Source organism: Oryctolagus cuniculus, chromosome 1 (genome assembly GCF_964237555.1).
Source record: "Oryctolagus cuniculus chromosome 1, mOryCun1.1, whole genome shotgun sequence".
Taxonomy (NCBI): Eukaryota; Metazoa; Chordata; class Mammalia; order Lagomorpha; family Leporidae; genus Oryctolagus; species Oryctolagus cuniculus.
In genome coordinates this window covers 85,351,842-85,372,156 of record NC_091432.1, presented here as the reverse complement: position 1 = coordinate 85,372,156, position 20,315 = coordinate 85,351,842, and the positions used below count along the sequence as shown (strand labels likewise).

Here is a 20,315-nt window from a genome sequence, read left to right as displayed (position 1 = left end):
AGCTGGATCAGAAAGAGAATAGCCTAGATTTGAATCATCACTCCAATGCAGGATACGGGTATTTCTGTACCACAAAACCTATTCCCTAAAAATCTTAAGGAGATAGACAAGGGAAGAAAACCTTAGGCCAGAAGAAAGACACTGGGGCTGGCATTGTAGTGTAGCAGTTAAGCCACTGCTTGAGACACCAACATCCCACAGTGGAGCACTGGTTCAAGTCTCAGATGCTCCACTTCCGATCCAGCTCCCTACTGAGAAAGCACATGAAGGTAGCCCAAGTGCCTGAATCCCTGCACCCAGGTGGGAGATCCATACAGCACCCCTGTCTTTGGCCTGGCCCAGCCCTGGCTATTGTGTCCATTTGCTGAATAAACCAGTAAGTGGAAGATCTTCCTCTCCCTTTCCATTTTGCTGTCACTCTGCCTGTCAAATCTTGAAAAAGTAAAGAGAGTGGCAAGGACATAAGGGCGTTGACACGCATGCCATTAGATGCATGGGAGCAGATGTGGTAACTAATGCAGTCTGTTACCACAGACCCCTTTGTCCAGTAGAATAGCTGGAGACCACATGCAACTCCTGAGCAATTTACATGAGGCTACTCTGGAAAGAGATCTGCTGGAAAGAAAAAAACGCGTGCTAAATTTTAGGAATGGTACAACTACAATGTATTTATGTTATTACATTTTAAAATATTTTTTTATAAATATTTTGTTTAAAAATTAACATTAACTCATTTTTTACAACCTAGCTGCTAGAAAGTTTAAAATCACTTCAGTGTCTCTCATTCTATTCTGTTGGACACACTGGCCAGACCATCCTATTATTTCTAACATGTACTCTTCTCTTTTTTTTCTGATTCTTTTTCCTTAAATGAAGCTTCTAGTATCTCAAGGGGTGATATTATTTATAAGGTACTTAGAAAGATGATAAGGAGTCTCCAGGGCCTCCGTACTCAACAATGCTTCCTTTGAAACAGACAGTTTTGATATTCAAAATGAACAAGTGAGATGAATGTTAAAATCCGAATCTCTTTGCCTTTGAAATTGCCATAGAACATTTCCTTTCACGTGGAAGTTTCCATGGAAGCTTGGGTTCTGTTGAACTCTGCTTCCTGAGGTAAATCACAGTTCATTTCTGGGGATTTGCAAGTGATTTCAGATAGCACGTTCGTTTCTTTTGTCTTTCCTTCACTTGGGTTTGAGAAAAGACACAGTGCCACATTGGAACTGGCTCTGGGAGAATGGATCTTGGTTCTCCCTTATTTGTGGACTTGCCTTGCCTCTCTTCCCTGGAGGCGTGTGCCCAGTCTCTGGTGTACCACACAGGGGCACGGTTTCCTCCCTCCTTCCACTCTACTTTCAGGGCGGAGAATGCACAAGGAGGAACATGTAGGATCTGAATTGGTACATTTTCAATTTTGCATTTTAGCTACTGCAATTCAGTTTAATAAGGAGAGCCCATGAGCTGCAGGTCTAGGTCAGTAGCCTCTGGCTCAGCTTTTTTGCACACACACACACACACCCCTGAGGCCCACAGGATGTTGAAGCACATTATAGAAGTCATCTGTTTCCTAACTGATCACAAACTGTGACTAGGAAAGGCATCACTGTTCTTACTACAACAGCATCAGTATATCCAATCAGTGCACCCAACTGTGTGGTGTGGATAAGGTAGTGTGAGTCAGAACCCTTAAAAATGAAATGAGGGTACTCAGAAATGGTGTAGACAGAACATGGGTATAGACAGGAGAAACCATCACCAAGCAAAGTTACTTAGAAGTTGTTGGAACATGATTTGGCTTCCAAACTCATGCCAGGTCTCAAGAAGTCACAAGATGATGATAGTTCTCAGGCAGATAATTAGACATGAGTGACAGGGGAGTGGCCAGGGACCCTCCTTTTTGCTGCAACCCACTCAATACCACACACTTTGCAGTTTAACTTGTCATTAAACTATCCTGACAAAATGGGAACTCAGCCAAACTGGAAAAGTCTAGTTTATAGCCATATGTAAAGAGCCCAGAAGTATGCACCTTCCAGTTGTCAACCACAAATGCCGATCATGAGCACCATGGCCACATCACTAGCCAATGGATGAAAGCCCCGAATCAGGAAGAAAGGGCGCCATGTGCCCTCTCCACTGGTCTATTCCTCCCTTGGAAAGTATTTCAATGTGTTTTACTATCCCTACTTTCAGCTCTGAACTACAACTTGTTACTCTGTCAGCTCAAAGGAATCAAGGCAAGCCAGCCACTGCTGGTAACAATACTAAGAGAGTGGAAACCTAATCCAAATAGGTGTTTAGCAGGTGAGCCTAGTGAGAAGTACCCTTCTCTGCTTCCTAGCTCAGCATGCAATTCTTTCTCTGCAGGTGTCCCACCACCATGGCCACCCTCAAAGGGGGCCAAATGAACAGAGCAGCCTGATCTTGGACTTGAATCTCCCAAGTGAGCTAAATAAGCATTTTGTCTTTATAAAATTAGTTTCCTTGGATATTTTGTGGTAATGAAAAGCTAACATAGAATATTGGTACCATGGAGCAGGGTCATTGCTAATAACCATGCTTGAGGATGTGGAGGAACCTTTGGAAGAGTTTCCTGGGGGGGGGGGGGGTTGGAGGAACAGGTGAGACAAGGCCTAGAACGCTGTGAGCCAAGTGTTACAGCTGATTCTGGTGCAGGCTTAGAGGAGCAGAATGCTGGTATAAATGCGGACAGTGAAGGGCGTGCTGATGAGGTTTCAGAGGCAAACAAGCCCCCCTTGTTACACAGTGGAAAACAGCCTGACTGCATTGCATCCTTGTCTACATACTTCATCGGGAGACTGGACTCAAAGATGGTAGACTAGTTAGTCGATGGAGGAGACTGCAAGCAGCAAAGCACTCACGCTGCAGCATGGGTATTACTGACAGCTGCTGAGAAGTTTGGCAGTGAGAATCTCAAGCAAGAAGGAGCAGAGCAGGGCCAGACATTTGGCACAGCAGCTAAGCTGCCACTTAGGATGCCCATGCTCCATTTCAGACTGTCTCCATAGACTTCCAGCCTCTCTGCTTCTCACACTGTGTTCTGCTGGTGTGTACCTGGGAAGCAGTAGATGATGGCTCAAGTACTTGGGAGACCCAGAGTGAGTTCTGGGCTCCTGGCTTCAACTTGGCTGAGTCCTGGCTATGGCAGGGATTTGGGATGGGGGGGGGGGGCAGGGATGGTGAATGCATGAATAGAAAATCGGTCTCTCTATCTCAGTGTCTACCTTCCAAATAAAATGAAATAAACTTTTAAGAGGAGCATAGCAGAAAAATTAGGAAAATGTGAAACCTGGCCAAAGAAGGCGTGAAGAAAACAGTGTGCCCAGATACGAGAGTATTGTTAATCCTTTGTTTAACAGATATGCAGAGGTAAAAGGGAACCATGTACTAATTGACAAGAAAGGGGGAAAAGGTCTGGAGGGCAACTCTGAAGTCCTGGAGCCTGTCCCTCCCAACACAGCCCCAGAGGCTTGGAAGAGCAGCATTATTTAGTAACCCCCAAGGTGCTCTCAACAAGCTTCCCCTGACTACCTCAGGCTTTGTTTCCCTGCATGCAGCCAGCACTCTGTGGCTGCAGCAGAGTTCAAGTAGGCCCGGGAGTGGCTGTGCTGGGGGCAGACTTTGGCAGCATCCATGTGATGCTGGTTTTACACATAGGGTACAAGAATCAGGGTTCAGGGTGGCTTCCACTAAAATTTCAAAAGAAAGCCGGGAGGACCAAACAGAATTGTAGAATGAGGGTGGAGGCCCTACGTGGAGCCTGTTGGGGCAATGTGTAGTCAAACTGTGGGAAGGAAGTCACTGTGGAGACCTCAGCAAGGTGAAGTGATCAGAGCATGCAAGACCTCCTTGGGAAAGCCAGAGACACCTGCAGACAACCCCAGAGAGCAGCCAAGGTAGAAGGGACTATGGAGCCATGGAAGCTTAGAGATGTCCACCTGGACTAAAAAGGATGCCTAGACAACCTGGGGACACAGGCAGAGATTTATCATGGAGTACAACCACTCTAGAGTCCCTGGCCAGGGCTATGCAAAGTGGAAATGTGGGATTGGAGTTGCCACAGTTAGTCCCCGATGAGGTGAGGCCTAGTGGAGCAGTAGACAAGAGCACCCAACCCATGGGAACTAAAGCCTAGGCTATGACAGGAAGGATACAGGGGCCCTTGGGAGCTCATCACCCACAACAGTGTGCCCAGTGTGCCCTGCATGCCTGACATGGAGATTTAGCATTTGTTTCCCCCAGTGGATTTTGGCCTTGCTTTGGTCTGATGAATCTTTTCTATTTGCCTATTTTCTTTTTTTGGAATGGAACTGTATAACCCATGCTTGTCCTGTCATTGCATCTTAGGAGTATGTATCTTTATTTATTTGAAAGGCAGAGTTAGAGAAAGAGGGATAGTGATCTTCCCCAAATGGCTGCAACAGTCAGCTCAGCCATATTGAAACCAGGAGCCAGGAACTTTTTCCTGGACTCCTATGTGGGTACAAGGGCCTGAGCCCTTGGACCATCTTCCACTGCTTTCCCAGGTACATTAGTAAGGAGCTGGATTGAAAGTAGAGCAGCCAACAATTGACCCAGTACTCACAGGGGATGCTGGTGCTGCAGGTGGCAGCATAACCCACTATGTCACAGTGCTGGCCCTGGAAATATGTAAGAGAGCTTGAGTCTGAGGTGAACTTTGGATTTAGACTTTTGGATTAATGTCAGACTGAGTTAAAAGTCAGGAATAGAAGGAATGTATGTTGTAAATGAGAAAGACTTGAGTTTCAGGGAACCTAGGGGTGGGATGCTATGGTTTGAGTATAATGTGGCTTCTGAATTCATGCTCATTATGAATGGTACTAAGAGTACAGAAACAATCCAATTATAGTACTTAACAGGTGCTCCTACTGGTAGGTACTTAAGGGGTACACATTGGGGCATGCCTTTGAAAGGCAGTTCCCATGAGAGGGTCTGTCACAATAGACATGTAGAACACTCAAACACTCTCTGCTCCCCAGCTCATCATGTGCTTCTTCCTCTGCACTCATTCCACCACCAGAGGCCAAACCACCGGGACTATCCAATCTGGAGTTGCACTTCCAATGCTGTGAACCAGATACACTTTTCCTCCCTAAAAAATTAGTTTCCTCTGGTATTTTGTTGTGGCAACAAAAAGCTAATACAACTGTTTCAGAAGGGAACCCAGGTAAGCCCCCAGTCTCTACAATGGGAGGAAGAAATGGAGGCGCTGTACTTGGCTACCTTGAACTGGGCAACCTGTAGCAAAGGTGGTGATGAATGATTGGCTCTAACTGGAGGGTTCACTTCTAACCTGGCGATCTCCTCAATACTGAGTATTTGATGGGAACAAGAGTGGTGGGTGCCAACTTGAAGAGGTGGACAGGAGGTAGGGCCTCACATGGTCCATCCCACCACTTGTTCATTACCCTGACCACCTGGGATTCAGGATAACTTCCATGGCAGACAGAGTGTTGTCAGGCAGCCCCATGATTCCCCTGATGTTCACGCTCTACATAATTTCCTGGTGTACACAGAAGTAGGAGCTATGACTTGATTCTAACCAACCCATGGCAATGGTGGAGGCACTGCACAGGTATGTTTAAGTTTCCAAACCAGCAGATATTGAGCTAAGCTTGCTTCCTTGGGTAGAGTCTCCAGGTGAGAAGACAACCTGTCCACATCTCCATTACAGCTTGTGCACCCCTGTGCAGGAGACCCAGGTACCCTGTGTCCAGACTCCTGACCACAAAACTTCAAGAGAATACACACATAGTGTTTCAAGTTGCTAAGCTTGTGGTAACTTGTTATGGAGCAACAGAAACCTAATACAACATCCAAGGTGGCTGGGGGAGAGAGGGTGGGTGGATGAGCTGGAGAAAGGAGACAGTGACGATACTCAGAGCTAGCATTTGTGGAGGATTTGCTGTATTTTTGGCACCACGCATGGCTTTGATTTCTTATCCACAACAGTGCTGCATTGATTGATCATTGTATAATGGAGTCCTGTTGAAGGAGGGGGGCAGGTCAACCATGTTAGCAGCCTTCCTCCCCAAGTCCAGGCAGACAATGCTCAATCAGGAAACTTGTGATTTCTGCTTTAGATATTCTAGAATTGATGGGCCCTCAATCAAAGACTTCCTTCCTTTAGTAATTGCCAGCTGAATTTTAGCAACTACCAAAGGAGCCTAGTGAATTCTGTGTATCCAGCAGAGAGCAATGAGCCACAAGATATTTCAGGACTCATCTCCTGTTATATTTTCCGTGAAATAACAGTCCCTGAATGGAAAGCAAGAAATAGGAGAACATTTTTCATTACTCAGTTTTATTCAGGTGAATAAACAGTGCAGAACTAAAACACCACTTCCTTGTTACCAGAAGACACAACAGCCTTGATCTCCAGCCCATTTCTCTTTGCTGGAAAACAGGGTGATTAGAATACAGAGCCTTGAAAAGTGACTTCCATGGAAATAAAAAATGTAACAACGATAACTCCCAAACTGCAGAGCTTTGAAAATTCTTGTGTGTTTTTAAGGATCATTTTGTTAACACCATAAATTGTCTTCATCTTCCTATCTTTGTGGAACACAATCGAAGATCTTAATTTTTCAAGTCATTCTTCATCTGTTGGCACATTCTCACCAAATGACAAGGAAAGAAAAAATTTTTTTCTTTAAAAGTTTTGAAGAAATTTAGTCGTTAAAAAATGTAATTTAGCCCTAGAACACCACTTTACAGAATACCATTAAATTGCAATTATGGTGCTTTTAAAAAGCCAACTTGTTACAGAGGCGCTGATTGTTCTGGTTTTTAGAACTCTGTTGCACTGTGGAATTCTACAAGGATTTCTCTCCTTTGATAGGCAGGGGAGAGCACTCAAGGCATGAGAAACTTTTCTGAGAAACTTTTCTAACTTTGAGACACCTAAAGAATAAACAGTGATCAAAACACATGCTTTGGTGACCAAATATTTTTGCAGCTAAAAAGAGAACCCTAAAACAAAGCACATTTCATGAAAGCATCCAGGACAATCAGAAATTGACATCTATTATGACACAGTATTACCTCTGTCAATCTTTTTTAAAGGTTTCATTTTATTTGTGAAAAATAGGGCCAGAATGCCAAGGACTGCCCAAGGGAGGCATTTTACCTCCAATGCCCTCAGGCCCAGCCTTAGTTACAGGTAATTGCACATCTCAGTCAACATCCCCTTTAAAGAGGTTCTTTCTGGGGAATTAAGAAATCAGAACCTTTAAAACTTCAATTTCCCTAATCACCGAGCAACACTGAACTTGTACTGAACTTGCAAAGGGGTCACAACTCACTCTACAATGAGAATCTGAGCAGCTACTACCTAACTGGAAAACTGTTCATCAGCAGAAATGCTCTTCTCTCTACCAGGAGGTTACATGAACCAACCCCTCTCCTACGGAGGAGCATGTGCCCTTTAAAACAGAACCACTGGTACCAACAGACTAGGACTTGTCTTAGAAGTTTGTTCACTCAACAAAATTTATAGGATGCCTGTTATGTGTCAGTCACGGCTTTAGGAGCTGGGCATTGGAGCAGTGGATGAGAACTCCCACCCTGGGAGATCTCCTATTGACAACCTGGACTGACAATAAGCAAAAGAAACTAAACATGAACATATTAAAAAAAAAAAAGTGGGGCGGGGGCAGCACTGTGGTATAGTGGTTCTGCAGAGCCAGCATCCCACATGGGCACCAGTTTGTGTCTCGGCTGCTGCTCTTTGGATCCAGCTCTCTGCTAACAGCCTGGCAAAGCAGTGGAAGATGGCCCAGATTTTTGGGTCCCTGCACCCATGTGGGAGACCTGGAAGAAGCTCCTGGCTCCTGGCTTTGAATCAGCTCAGTTCCAGCTGTTGTGGCCATTTAGGGAGTGAACCAGTAGATGGATGACTTTTCTCTGCCTCTCGCTCTCTTAAAAAAAATTGATTTACTTATTTGAAAGGCAGTTAGAAGGAGAGATGAGAGATCTTCCATCCACCGGTTTACTCCCCAGATTGCTGCAATGTTTAGGACTGAATCAGGCCAAAGCCAGGAGCTTCTTCCAGGTCTCCCACATGCATGGCAGGGGCCCAAGCATTTGGGCCATCTTCTGCTGCTTTCCCAGGCGCATTAGCAGGGAGTTGGATTGGAAGTAGAGCAGAAGGAACACTAATCAGCACCCATGTGGGATGCCAGCATCATAGGGGCAGCTTTACCTGCTAAGACACAACGCTGGCCCCTAAATACAAAGAACACATTTTAAAAGGTGTGCCAGTTCTCACAGGTACATGGCTAAACTGGCCCCGACATTCCCCTCTGAGTTTAGTCCTGGATGGGAAGACATTATGCAGTGAACAGGTAGTATCCACACTACACATTAACATGCAAACCAGACATCTGTGTGGCTTGACGTTTCTAGCTTTCTCACAGTACCACAGGGCAGGAGCATGCATTTTATCAGAGGTATGTTCATCCTTTGCACATTGCAAAGTGGGGGAAGATGACAATCATCTGAGTCTGGAAGAAGATAATGCCTTGTGGCCAGGGAGAAAATAACGATCAAGGTCAGCTGCCTGGTCATGTTGGGCCCTACTCACCCTTGACCTTGTTCAGTCTGACTCTAGAAAGTAAACACAGGTATTGAAAAGATGCAGCTCATTCAGAAGAATGCAAGCAGTTAATTAAATGAACTAAAGCCAGAGTCTTTTTGCTGAAAGAAGTAACTTTCCCAAGGGCAAAGGGAGCTGTGTTCCCTGCCCTGGGGGGCTTGTTCTTCAGCCCTTAGAGTTCAGCTCCTTGACTTCAGAGCCACCGAGTGTAGGGATCTCTGAGCAGAGGGTCACAGCTTTAAATATAATTGCTAGGGAGTTTGGAAGCCCTGGAAGATTAAAAACCTTTCCATAAGAGGTCTCCTGTCTCTTGGTGAAATTAAGGCGTGCTAGAAGCCTGCTTTCATTTGGATCACATCATTGAGACCTGCTCATCTCCTTTTATAAAGCAGCGGGTGTTTTATGCGAGCATTTCTCCTCACCCTCAGGACCCCGGCTTCCACACAGCAGTCTGCTCAATTGGCACCTCCCAGTGGACAGATGAGTTAGCTTTCCTGATGCTTCCAAGGTGAAGTGTCTCATCAGGCATTCACACAAGCCTTGTGGAGACACACTGTTGTTCTCTTGACCTTCAGCAAGGGAGGGTCTGAAAACCTGCAGCCCTTACTGCTCAAAATCACTAAGTGTTGTGCAACTTACAGGACAGTGCCTACAGAAACTCATGAGAGTCATCAGCCTCTGGGAAAAGTCATAACTAGACTCTCAAACACCATGAGTGATGAAAACTCTGGGAGAGACAAAAACCAGCACGGTGCCTCCTGAGAACAGAGAGGATCTGCTCCTTTGCTGGCAGGGCCTTTGCTGGGGCTGCTCTTCCTCCTCCTAGCACCTGCCTCTGTCTATGCTGCCTCTCACGAGACTCGGAGCCCCTCAGGATGGGGCCTGCCTATTCACAGCTGCACAGCTGGTGCTGTGCGCAGTGCCTGGGCATCACAGACTCCACTGGAGCTCAGAGTGGAAACGGAAAGATCAACTCAAACAGAGGCCAAGGATCCAATTATACCCCTTCGAGTGAAACAACTACATGTGCTAGGGCATGGAGAGTTCCTGGTCTCAAACAAAGCACCCATGTTTATCATTTCAATCCAAATACAAATTAGCAGTAAGGGAAACTTTTAAAAAATCATATCATAGAAAAATAAATTAAACAAATTTCAAATTTTCCAAAGAAACCAGAGCAGAGATCACGATGGACTGTGTCAGACACAGCGATATAAAAATGTAGCAACATCAGTTACTTGTTCCTGCCATTTCTAAGTCACACTATAATTCACAGTATTAAATATCACATAATGCATAACAAAGCATTGACTGCATCCTTGACACACTGATCAGTAGACATACAAGTGAAATCTGCCTTTCTGAACACCGCGAAAGGCAGACAGCACCTTCCGCACCTTCTGTTCCTCACAAGACAGTCACTGCATTGGGTAAGCAACACTGCCCAGAGCCAGATGCAAACTTCAAGGCTCTACTCGCCAAACTACTCACCTAAACAAGGTGTTAATGCTGTAAGAATATTTTCTAAGAGCTATTTACATGGTCAGAACATGGAAAAGTTTTTGTCATATGCCAAGTCAAATTTAACTAATTTTTTTTAAGATTCTATTTCTTTATTTGAGAGGCAAAGTTACAGACAGAGAGGGAAAGACAGAAAGTTCTTCCATCTGCTGGTTCACTCCCCAAATGGCTGCAACAGCTGGACCTGAGCCGATCCAAAGCCAGGCAAATCCTCTGGGTCTTCCACACAGGTACAGGGGCCCAAGCACTTGGCCATCTTCTACTGCTTTCCCTGGCCATAGCAGAGAGCTGGATCAGAAGAGGAGCAGCCAGGACTCGAACCGGCATCCATATGGGATACTGGCACTGCGGGCAGAGGCTTAGCCCACTACACTATAGCCCCAGCCATAACTCTTAATGAAAGAAAGAAGCTTGTTTTATCTGACCCGCCCATTTGTAACACTGATTCTATCACGCTCCTTCGCTGCTAGGACGGTCTTCCCACATGGCCTCGATTCTGACATTGTACAAACATGATAACCTTCTAACCTGTCATCTCCAAGGGCACCATGTGGCAGATGCCACTCGTGTTCAATGTCCCTGTGTTCTGAGACAGTATGTAAATCATCTTTCAAATGCCTTTGATAACAGAACCACCTTGTAGCTAACCCCTTGGAAAGTGACTGAACTGAGATCTCTCCACTGGGCTTTACGTGTTCCTTCTTGAGCTGAAGCCAGCAAGGTAGGACTCCTGGAGCTTCTATCCTTGACTAAGTTTCCGGTGAAGCAGTGCTTGGGCTGCTGCCCTTCAGGGCAGTGTGCAACCACCAGTGGTCAGAGGAGTGTTATGAGCCAGGGTCGACACGCACCCGTGTGCAAGAGGACCACAGCACCAGACACACACCGATTAAGGACCTGCCCAGTGCAGCTCGACTGAGGGGTCCACGAGGAATACTCTTCTTGTCCCACAGTCACAAAGGGCACGTAAGAGACTCATACTAAGTTGTATTCTGGCACGTTTATTATTATCTCATAAAATAACAAGTCCCCTAAAGTTCTCGCTGTCCAGTGACTGCACAGGAGCAGAGAGGTGCTTACCCTGGTAAGAGGGCTCCTACTCCTGACGACTCTTACCAACTCTTTGCATTTTTCAAGCAGGACCCACACGCAGACTTGATGATGCATTGCTTCTTGGAAGGAGTTCATAAGCCATCTTCTGCAACACCGTGTTGACCACTGTGTTCATTAGGGACTCAGTAAGACACACTCAATATCTCTACCAAGAACAATTTGCTGCAAACCAACCAACTATGAACCAAATAGGGGTGCCTGAGACCAGATGAATCCCATGTCACAGAAGTCACGGATTTGATGTTCAAGAAAAATAGCATCAGCAAGAAGAATTCAGAAGTCTCTGCCGAGCGTGCTTATCTCCGTTAGTTGCTTTAGCTCCACTCTGTTCAGCGAAATCTGTCAAAACTGAAAACAAATATTTATGACAGACCTGTAGCTGGGACCATCCGTGCTATTAGCTCTTCGGCTGCTAAAGAGTCTATCTTACATCCTTAGCCTAATTTCAGGGCACAAGGAAGGTAGAACGTGGCAGCAAATCAATCAACAAGCACTGAATCCCTTTTCAAAGCCAGCGAGATCACACAAAAATAAGTGAGCTGGACAATCGGGAACAATGCTGGAGGGACAGAGAAGGAAGAGAGAGCCACCAGATAGTCAGCGCTAGGGTAAGGGCAGCCGTAGTTCTTCCCTCCCCCTCTCCCCAGCCCCAGGGGCTTCACCTAAGACCACAGCAGGAAAATGGTTTTAGGATGGGGGCAGGGTTCAGAAGGCTGCCCCGAAGGTCGCGTGGGCCCTACCTGTGAGTTCGGCCACTCGGCTCCCGGGCTCCTCTCCCGTCATCTCCGCGGGCCTGGGAGTTTTGCCGTCGATCACGTCCATCTTGATCATGCCGAGGTTGGTGAGCAGCAGCATGGGGTCAATGCCCTCGCTGCTGCTCTTAATGTTCTCCAGCACCCTGAGGCACTTGTAGGACTTGAGCTCACTCACGTTCTCCTCCAAGAAGAGGTTGTAGAGGCTCAGGTCGTTGTACCCTTCCGACTGGAACTGCAGGACGTCAAAGGTAGGCAGGATCTCGTAGACCTTGAGGACATTGGTCTTCTGCCGGCACGGGACGAAGAGCGTGTAGACCAGCACGGGCGCCAGCAGCACGTACACCAGCAGGTTCATGAGGCTGAGCAGCTGGAAGACGCCCACGGCGATGAGCTTGCACTGGAACTGGTCGGGCACGCTGCTGTCGTTGCGCAGGATCCCCGACTTGACGCTGCACACAAACTCGTCCGAGAGCGAGGAGAGGCTGAAGTAATAGCCCAGGTAGACGCAGGCCACCAGGACGATGGCAAGCGTCAGCAGCCGGCAGCCCAGGTACTCCGCGATTAACCGGTGCGAGTTCTTCTTGGTCTTCAAGTACTGCTCCACAATGGGGTACTTGAAGTGACTTTCAGATATCTCCCATAAACTGCAAAGGAAAGGACATAAAACGAATACAGACCCTGAGACGGTCAGACCGCAGAGACCTGCTCGTGGCCGCCCATGGGAAACCTCAGACAGCCTGGCTGCCTCAGAGGACCGGGACTGGAAGCCGGTTTTCCAAAAGGAAGGAGAGAGATCTAGTACAAGAGTTAATATTCAGACATTCTGACAGCAATGCCTGGCACCTAGAACATGAGAAATGTTTGTGAATAAGGAACTGTTAATAGCTTTTCTTCTTTTTTTAATTATTTCTACTAAAACGTGCAGGATAAAGAATCTTTTAGCCCAACTCATCCGGGGAGGGTGGAGTAAGCTCAGTGGATGTGGGCGAGGCTGCAGCTACGGGATGGTGTTTGTATCTAGAAAAGTATGCACGTGGGGATAAATAAATACACTGACACAACGTCTTGAATTCAACACGGTGCCTAGGATATAGCAAAGGTTCCAGAAATGCTAGCTCTTTAATATTAATTTGACTGCTGTCAGTGACAAGAACCAGAAGGGGAAAGGCAAGGCACTACCTGCTCTTCCCCATCTCTCTCACACCCTCTCTCTGCACTCTGCTGCCCCCAGGGTCCTCTATGTTTTTCCAGGAAGGAGTAGGCCACACCAAGCAAGCTACACGTGGGCCGTTAGCCTGTAACCCGATGGGGATATGTCACTCAACCAGGAATGGATCTCGAGAGCAGGACAGGTGCTGAGACAGACAGGTGGGTGTTCCTGGCTCCCAGCAACCGTCCACAGGGGGATGGCCCCCCTCCCATCCCCTAGCAATGGGAGGTCTGGGCCCAGCTGGGCAGGAGGAAAGACAGCAAACTCGCACTGCAAACCCCGACAGTCTGCCTGCTGGGGTGAAGTTACTACCTCTGTCCTACGTTCTCCTTAACTCCTGGAAACCCTGGAGCTGGGCAGACACCGTCTGTGAGGTCGAGGTTACGTGCGCTCTTTGCAGCCTTGATTGCACGGTTGTAAACTTTGTCCAGTTCCTCCATGATAAATTTCAAGTCTGAGCACAGGTGAGGAGCAGCTGCGAAACGCCAGAACAGGTGCGGCAGGTACAGAAGGATGGCGAACAACAGCAGGATGTAGGGGAAAAACTGAAAGACAAGAGAGCAAGGCCAGGTTAGCAGACCCCGCCCCCAAGGCACGGCCTGTGCCCAGGCTGCTCCCACTGTGGGACGGTGTGCAGGCCCCTGTCGCCTGTGGACACTGAGCTCATGTGTCCATACTAACCACTTCATATGGCTACCTTCACCTGCCCAGCTAATCCCCCCACACTGGAAACCGCCTTTTAAAAAACCCAACGGACACTCATTTGAAGTAACTGGCAACTGCATGGTATCTCCTTTCTAATCAAGGAAGGAAAAGAAAAGGGGAAATTACTCCTGTGTTCCTTCCAGTAGCTCCTGAACAAAATGCCCACCGAAAAACAGGTGAGTGTCGCAATTTTTGTTCCCACTGTTATGATTTTAAAAGCTGAGACCTAGGCTGTTTTTCTCCCCACTCTCTGGGATTTGGGAAAATGCCACAGAAGACACAGCTTCAGAGATAGTCATTAGCCAAGTAAAACAGCTGAAACCTGCAGCTGATGTTCACTGGACACGGAGCAGACTTTGACTTTACAGTGGACACCTGAGTTCAGAGACGCCAATCACAGTGGGCAGCAGGACCCAGGGGCACAGGCAAGGTGGAGAGGATTTGCAAGTCAGGGAAAGGGGCCAGCAGAAGCTTAAACGCTGCCTAAAACATTGGCATCCCATATAGGCACTGGTTTGAGTCCCGGCTGCTACACTTCCAATCCGGTTCCCAGCTAATGTGCCTGGGAAAGCAGTGGAAGATGGCCTAAGTGCTTGGGTCCCTGTACCCACATGGGAGACCCAGATGGAGTTCCTGGCTCTGCCCTGGCCATTGCGGCCACTCAGGGAGTGAACCAGTAGGTGGAAGATCTCTTTCTCTAACTGTGCCGCTCAACTAAACAAGTAAATCCTAAAACAAAGCAAAGCTATCAAGTATTTTCCTATTTTCACAGGCCTCTCAAACATGTCTATGGACCTGCATTAGGGATCTCTGCCCCAGAGGAAGAGATAAGCAAGCACCAATGGCCCTGGGACTTTGTGAAGCCTCCTAATCTTGGAGGCTCCAGGAGGAGATGTGCATAAATCAGCTTCCCATCATTACAACATGGTACCAGAGACAAGGTAAGCAAAAGACAAGTTGACTTTGGCTCATGGTTTTGGAGGGTTGGCCTCCAATGGCCTAGTGTATGCTCCAACTCTGGCAAGTGTCCCCTGGTGGATGGCAGAGGGAGGATCACATAGGGAGCCAGGAAGCAGCAAGTGGCGGGGCACAAACTAAGGCTTTCACAAGAGCCCCCTCCAGGGCACACCCACAAGGACCACTGAAAGAGCGCCACCCTGTGGAGCAAGCCTTTAAATACAATATTTTAGAGGATATTTCTCATTTAAACCATAGCAATGGGGTTTCTCAAAATGATTAACCCAATTTGCAAAGGGTTGCTACACAAGAACACACCCAGCAGGCTATGATCAGCTACATTTGGCTGCATGATTCAAAGCTGGCTGTAGGGAAAGCAATGTTCAATCTTTGCCCACTCTACAGGGTGCCCATTAACATAAAACCATAATTGCATGATACGGAGTTTGTCCTGCTTCCATAGCCAAGAGAACATGACATTTTCTCCAGGAATTACGGAAGGGAAAGTATTTGTAGCTTGGGCTTGTGAAGTATTTTTGTCACTTTTGTTTCAAAGCTGTCTGAATCATATTCAAATTGTTCTCAATTAAAAAGCGATTGTTTGTGGTCCATGGCAGTCTTTCTAACATATCTACGTGGTGCAATAATTAGAACTAAGAATAGTGCCGTACAGTTCCTTGTAATTGGGAAAACAAAAGTTTAAGGGTATAACTTACTGGGTATTTGCCTTTCTGCTAAAATATCCTTGTACCCTGATTACCTATGTAACTATATAACTTAATGTGCCCTTTCTTGGGTTCCTCCAAAGTAAAACACTTTTCCCTATTTAAAAATAAACAAACAAACAAAGACTACTTTCAGTGAGTCTGTAATAAGATAGTAAAATCAATTCCACTGATCTAAAAATCTAAAAAGCATTAAATTACAATCTTTAAGACCTGTTTTTGCAAATGAGGGGTGTATTCACACTGGAGTTCTCTGAGAGTCCCCCTGCTGGACGGGGCTGGCGTTGTTCCTGAGCTCTGCAAGGACAGGGAAACTGTCCTGCAGAGGGGACCAACCAGTTCCAACCACAATTTTCGGTCTCTGTGCCCTTATAATCTGTGCTGTTTCTAGAAGAGTCAGGACGACAGAACCTCCCAATGGAAGGAAGCTTGAAGGTTATGTACACAACCTCTGTCCACGGTCAAGTCACCTCCACCTCATCAAAGGAAAGAACCATCTGATGAGAACTGAACAACTCCTCTCTTGATGTGGACGTGACCAACCTTGGGATGTTAGATGTGGATAGGTAAACCACCTCAACAATATCTCCACTAAATGTAGAGTCTTCCCCCAGGACCACGTAGGCCAAACATAAAAGCACTGGTCACGGCCTACATAAATGCTAAGGGGATAGGGGAGCCTCATCCAAGATCCAAGAGGTCACACCTGCTATGTCTTCCTGCCTCATTGCACTGGAAGACAAAGTGAAGCCGTATTACATGAAGGCTCTGCTCGAGTTCTTCCTCTTCCACGTTCTCTTCCCTCTACCTGGGCCACCCTAAGCCCTTCGAAGCACCAAAGCACACCAACAGGCTCAGAGATGAGGAAGAAGAAACTGCTGAGGCTGGAAGGGTACCATGGGCTGAACACTGTCCCTCCCCAATTCACATCTACTGCAAACCTCAGAATGGGATATTGTTTGGAAACAAGGTTTTGACAGAAGTAGTTAAAATGAGGTTGTGCCAAATTAGGAGCTGCCCGACTCTAATGGGCTCTGTCCTTCTAAAAGGCCACTGGAAGCAACACAGGGAGAAGCCGTGTATAGGCAAAGGCAGAGACTGGCATGATGCATCTCCTATCCAAGGTATACCAGCGACAGGCAGCAAACCACTGGGAAGGAGGAGAGGGGCAAGGAACAGATTTCCCCACCCCACAGACGGAATCAACCCTGCCAGCACCTTGACTTTATTTCTCTTCTGGAGACGAGAAGTCCAAATTGTGGTCAGTTAGTCATGGCAGCTCTGGAGCACGCACACAAAGGGCGGGCAGACACTGAGTTATGAAGACCCCCAAAGCACCACACTCTCTGAATTGGGAAGCCCCCGGTGCAGGGTATGAGCACTCATTCCAGAAAACCACAGCAGCAGGCCAGTGAGTAGAGAGAAGGTGGGCACTCACTGCAGCCAAGCAAGAGGCAGGGACAGAGGGGAGGCAAGGCGGGTCTGAGAGCTCCAGGCAGAGGGGCCAAGCGTGTCAGCGCCTGCTCAGAAGTGAGGGCCAGAAATGGCCAGGACGGAGGACAGTGCTGCTTTCCAGCTTACGTGAGGGTCTAGGTGGCGGCATGGAGCAGATGGCGCCAAGGTCCTGCGCCTCGTGTTGGAAGGGCCCAGTACGGGGGAGACCTGGGGAAGGGCAGGTGATGAGCACACATTCGGTGCATGGAAGGAAAAGACTCAGGAGAGAATGAGAAGCAGCCTGCAAGGAAACAAGCCAGAGCCTGCTCCCGGAGCTGCATGCAAGCAGAACGGTGCGCCCTGAGGCCGGGGCTCCCGGCAGTGGAGCAGGTGATCCTCTGGGGGCTTCCGTGCCATGCGTCACAGGCCCAGCTGTGAGCCACACGGTCCCTGCAGCAGTCACCCAACCCTCCCTTCACAGGGTGCAGACAGTGTCCCAGTAAAACTTCCTTTACTAAACAAGTGCCGGGCTGGATTCAGAGGGAGCCTGGGTCCCAATTCTTCTCAAACAGGGTGTGACCCACAGACCAGCATGGCCAGAATCACCCAGGCCCCACCAGTCTACGGTCTAGCCAGATGGTGACCTGCGAGCACAGAGAATTTCAGAAACACTGCTGCACACTGCCGGTGCCCACCCAGGGCCCCACGCCAGGCCACCAACCGGCATCACAGTCTTCTGGGAAGCCCAGCAAAGCCACATTCCTGGCGTCAAGCCCAGAGGCTCAGAAGGGGCCCAGGACCCTGTATTTTCACAGGGTCCCCAAGGTAACGCTAAGGTTTGGAAATCTCTGGTCCTACAACTCTGTCAGAGGACCCCTCCAACCACGCTTCTGTGAATCTATTTCAGATGATGTCAGATTTGCTCACTCTGTTAAGTTTTTTTAGTAAAAAGCCGATTTTTCCACTTTGGAGAGAAATCTTGCGGAACAGTTGCCGACACTCTAAACCTGAACACGCAGAAAGTCCAGTTATCAAGCAGTCCTAGAGCGCCACCTGCTGGCCTCCCAGATGCACCCACATCTCCAGCAAAGACTCGCTCTCCTGAGCACAAACTGGGAACCATCAAGAGTCAATGAGCAGGAAAGGAAGGAGGGAAAGAAAAGAAGTCATTGAAAAAGCGAACGGGAGAAAGCACACCACAGGTCATATCCGCACCACGCACTCTGCACTGATATTCACTTGAACATTGCATCAAATAACTTCCTTGGTGACATTTGACTCCCCATGTTTTAACTTCAGCATCAGAATTAAAGAAATGTTCAGGTACACCCGGAGTCTCTCGTTCCCCACCATCACCGTGCTCCTGGAGAACTAAGCCTGGCTCTGTAGAGACACACAAGCCGTCTTACTTCTCTCCTCCCTGCAGTTAAGGGTACTTCAAAGAGTTTGTGGGTGACAGAAGGAAAAGTAAAGTTTATTTTGGTGTAAAAAGCTGTGAAAACGCACATGACAAAAAAAAAAAAAAAAAAACATCTTTTAATTCCATCTCCAACAAACTTCCTGAAGTGCTCCCGTATGTTCTGAGTGCCCCAGGTGGGCGATGCAGTGTCCCAGGGCGCGGGGATGACAGACACAGGCATGGCCTCTGCCTGTGTGGAACTCACAACGTTAGAGCTCATGAACGAGCTAGAACTAAGGTGAGAGTCACTATACCCAAAGGTATAGTGGCAGCTGCTGGAGGGATGCACAGCCAGGGTGAGATAAAGCAGACGTTTTATTTCCATGGAACACAAAATAATTCTGCTCGGAAGACAGAAATGTTTCACCTGTCCCCCACAGATTGCAACTTGCTCTGTCCTCAGAGTACAGGTTGATATGCCTGCACATCAGCCCGTTCATGAACCTGGGATGCAGTGCAGGGGGCAGGAGAGGCTCACTGCAGAGAAACACACCGAACCAGCTAAACCTCTGAGGAAGCAGCCATCCCGAAATCCTCTAATTCTTTCTTGTGACTTCCTCCAAATTGCTCTTTATACTTTTATTAATAATTCCCCCTGAAAAGAAAAAGTGCAGCCACGAAAAGAATCTTTCTCTATTATCCCCACAGGAGTACAAAATGTTCTCGATCAAACCCACCTACTTCCAGGAAAAAAACATTCAACCGGAGCGATCAATCTATTGCCCAAGACTTCGCCCTCTCCAGGTATTCCGCGGGATCAAATTCTCCGCATTCTCTGAAAAATCCCCAGCATCACAGCCAGTAGTGCCCCACTTCGAGGATCAGCACAACCTTTTAGGTGGAAAAGGCCCTTCAGCTGAGCCCAGAGCAATGCAGCAGGAATTAGCCAGGGTGGCATCCAGGCAGCAGGTGAGACTCAGGAGTGGAGGAGATGGCAAGAGAAGGGCTGCCTAGCATGCAGCCCCCGAGGACCCCTGCTTCTAAAGAAAAGGCCTCTGCAAAGGAGACTGAGTGTGCGGCAAGGGCTCACCCTCACAAGGAGAGGGGCCAAGTATGGTAAGCCCCGGGGAGTGAGCAAGTCCAAGTGGCCTGGGTGGGGCAGGGTCTGGGGCGAGGGGAGGTGAGACAGTACAGACTCTGGTACTTTGGGGGGCAGAGAATGATGGAGACACCAAAGGACAAAGCAGGCCCCCCTGTCTTCCCCTGTGAGGGGGAGACACATGGTTAAAATGTTAATGGGGAAGGAGATCACAGAAGGAGAATGGTTGACAATGCAGAGGAGAGAAATAGAGAATGAAAGCAGGGGGTGTGGCCCAGACCCCAACAGGACATGAAGTGGACCCAGCCCTTGGGGATGGGAAAGGTTGGTGCTGCAGGGGGGCATGGAGAGGTCTGAGGATCTCCTATGGAGCTGTCACTAACTCCATGAGTGACCCGGGAGGGCAAGGTGGGAACCTGACTTGGCTCAAGGCAACCAGTTCAGAGTGAGGGCCATGGAGATGCAGGCGTGAAGGGGAAAGGTCAACCTCCTTGGAGGGTGGACAGGTGGCAGCGCCAGGCATGCTGTCCAGGAGGTGAAGACCACGAATCCTCATCATGGATAAACAGGGTGATGGAGAGGGGGAGGGCAGAGCAGCGAGGCTGAGGACATCACCAGTGGCCTCTGGACCCAAGCACATCCCGGGCCAACAGTGGGCTCCTCTGCCAGCAGATTCCTTCCTGGATGCACTCAAGATCACCAGCCGGTAACTTCCACCAAGGAGACGGGACAGCCCCCCGAAGGCACACCACCGTCACC

General features: G+C 48.1%; 1 protein-coding gene and 1 long non-coding RNA gene across 2 annotated transcripts in view; one reads left to right on the top strand and one right to left on the bottom strand.

The window, feature by feature from the left end:
* Window positions 1-5,041: 5,041 nt before the first annotated feature.
* Window positions 5,042-19,567, top strand: LOC127492025 (uncharacterized). The gene is made up of 4 exons (XR_007920950.2): window positions 5,042-5,212; window positions 13,259-13,395; window positions 14,715-14,883; window positions 19,166-19,567. It is a non-coding gene; the product is annotated as an uncharacterized lncRNA (long non-coding RNA).
* The window catches only part of PANX1 (pannexin 1), a 47,824-nt gene continuing 38,649 nt past the window's right edge, over window positions 11,141-20,315 (bottom strand). Inside the window, exons 3-5 of the mRNA XM_008262563.4 lie at window positions 13,550-13,782; window positions 12,013-12,671; window positions 11,141-11,620 (exon numbers count right to left, since the gene is read on the bottom strand). Coding sequence (XP_008260785.3) covers window positions 11,532-11,620; window positions 12,013-12,671; window positions 13,550-13,782 — 981 coding nt within the window. The 3' untranslated portion in view covers window positions 11,141-11,531. The remainder of the gene's footprint in view (window positions 11,621-12,012; window positions 12,672-13,549; window positions 13,783-20,315) is intronic.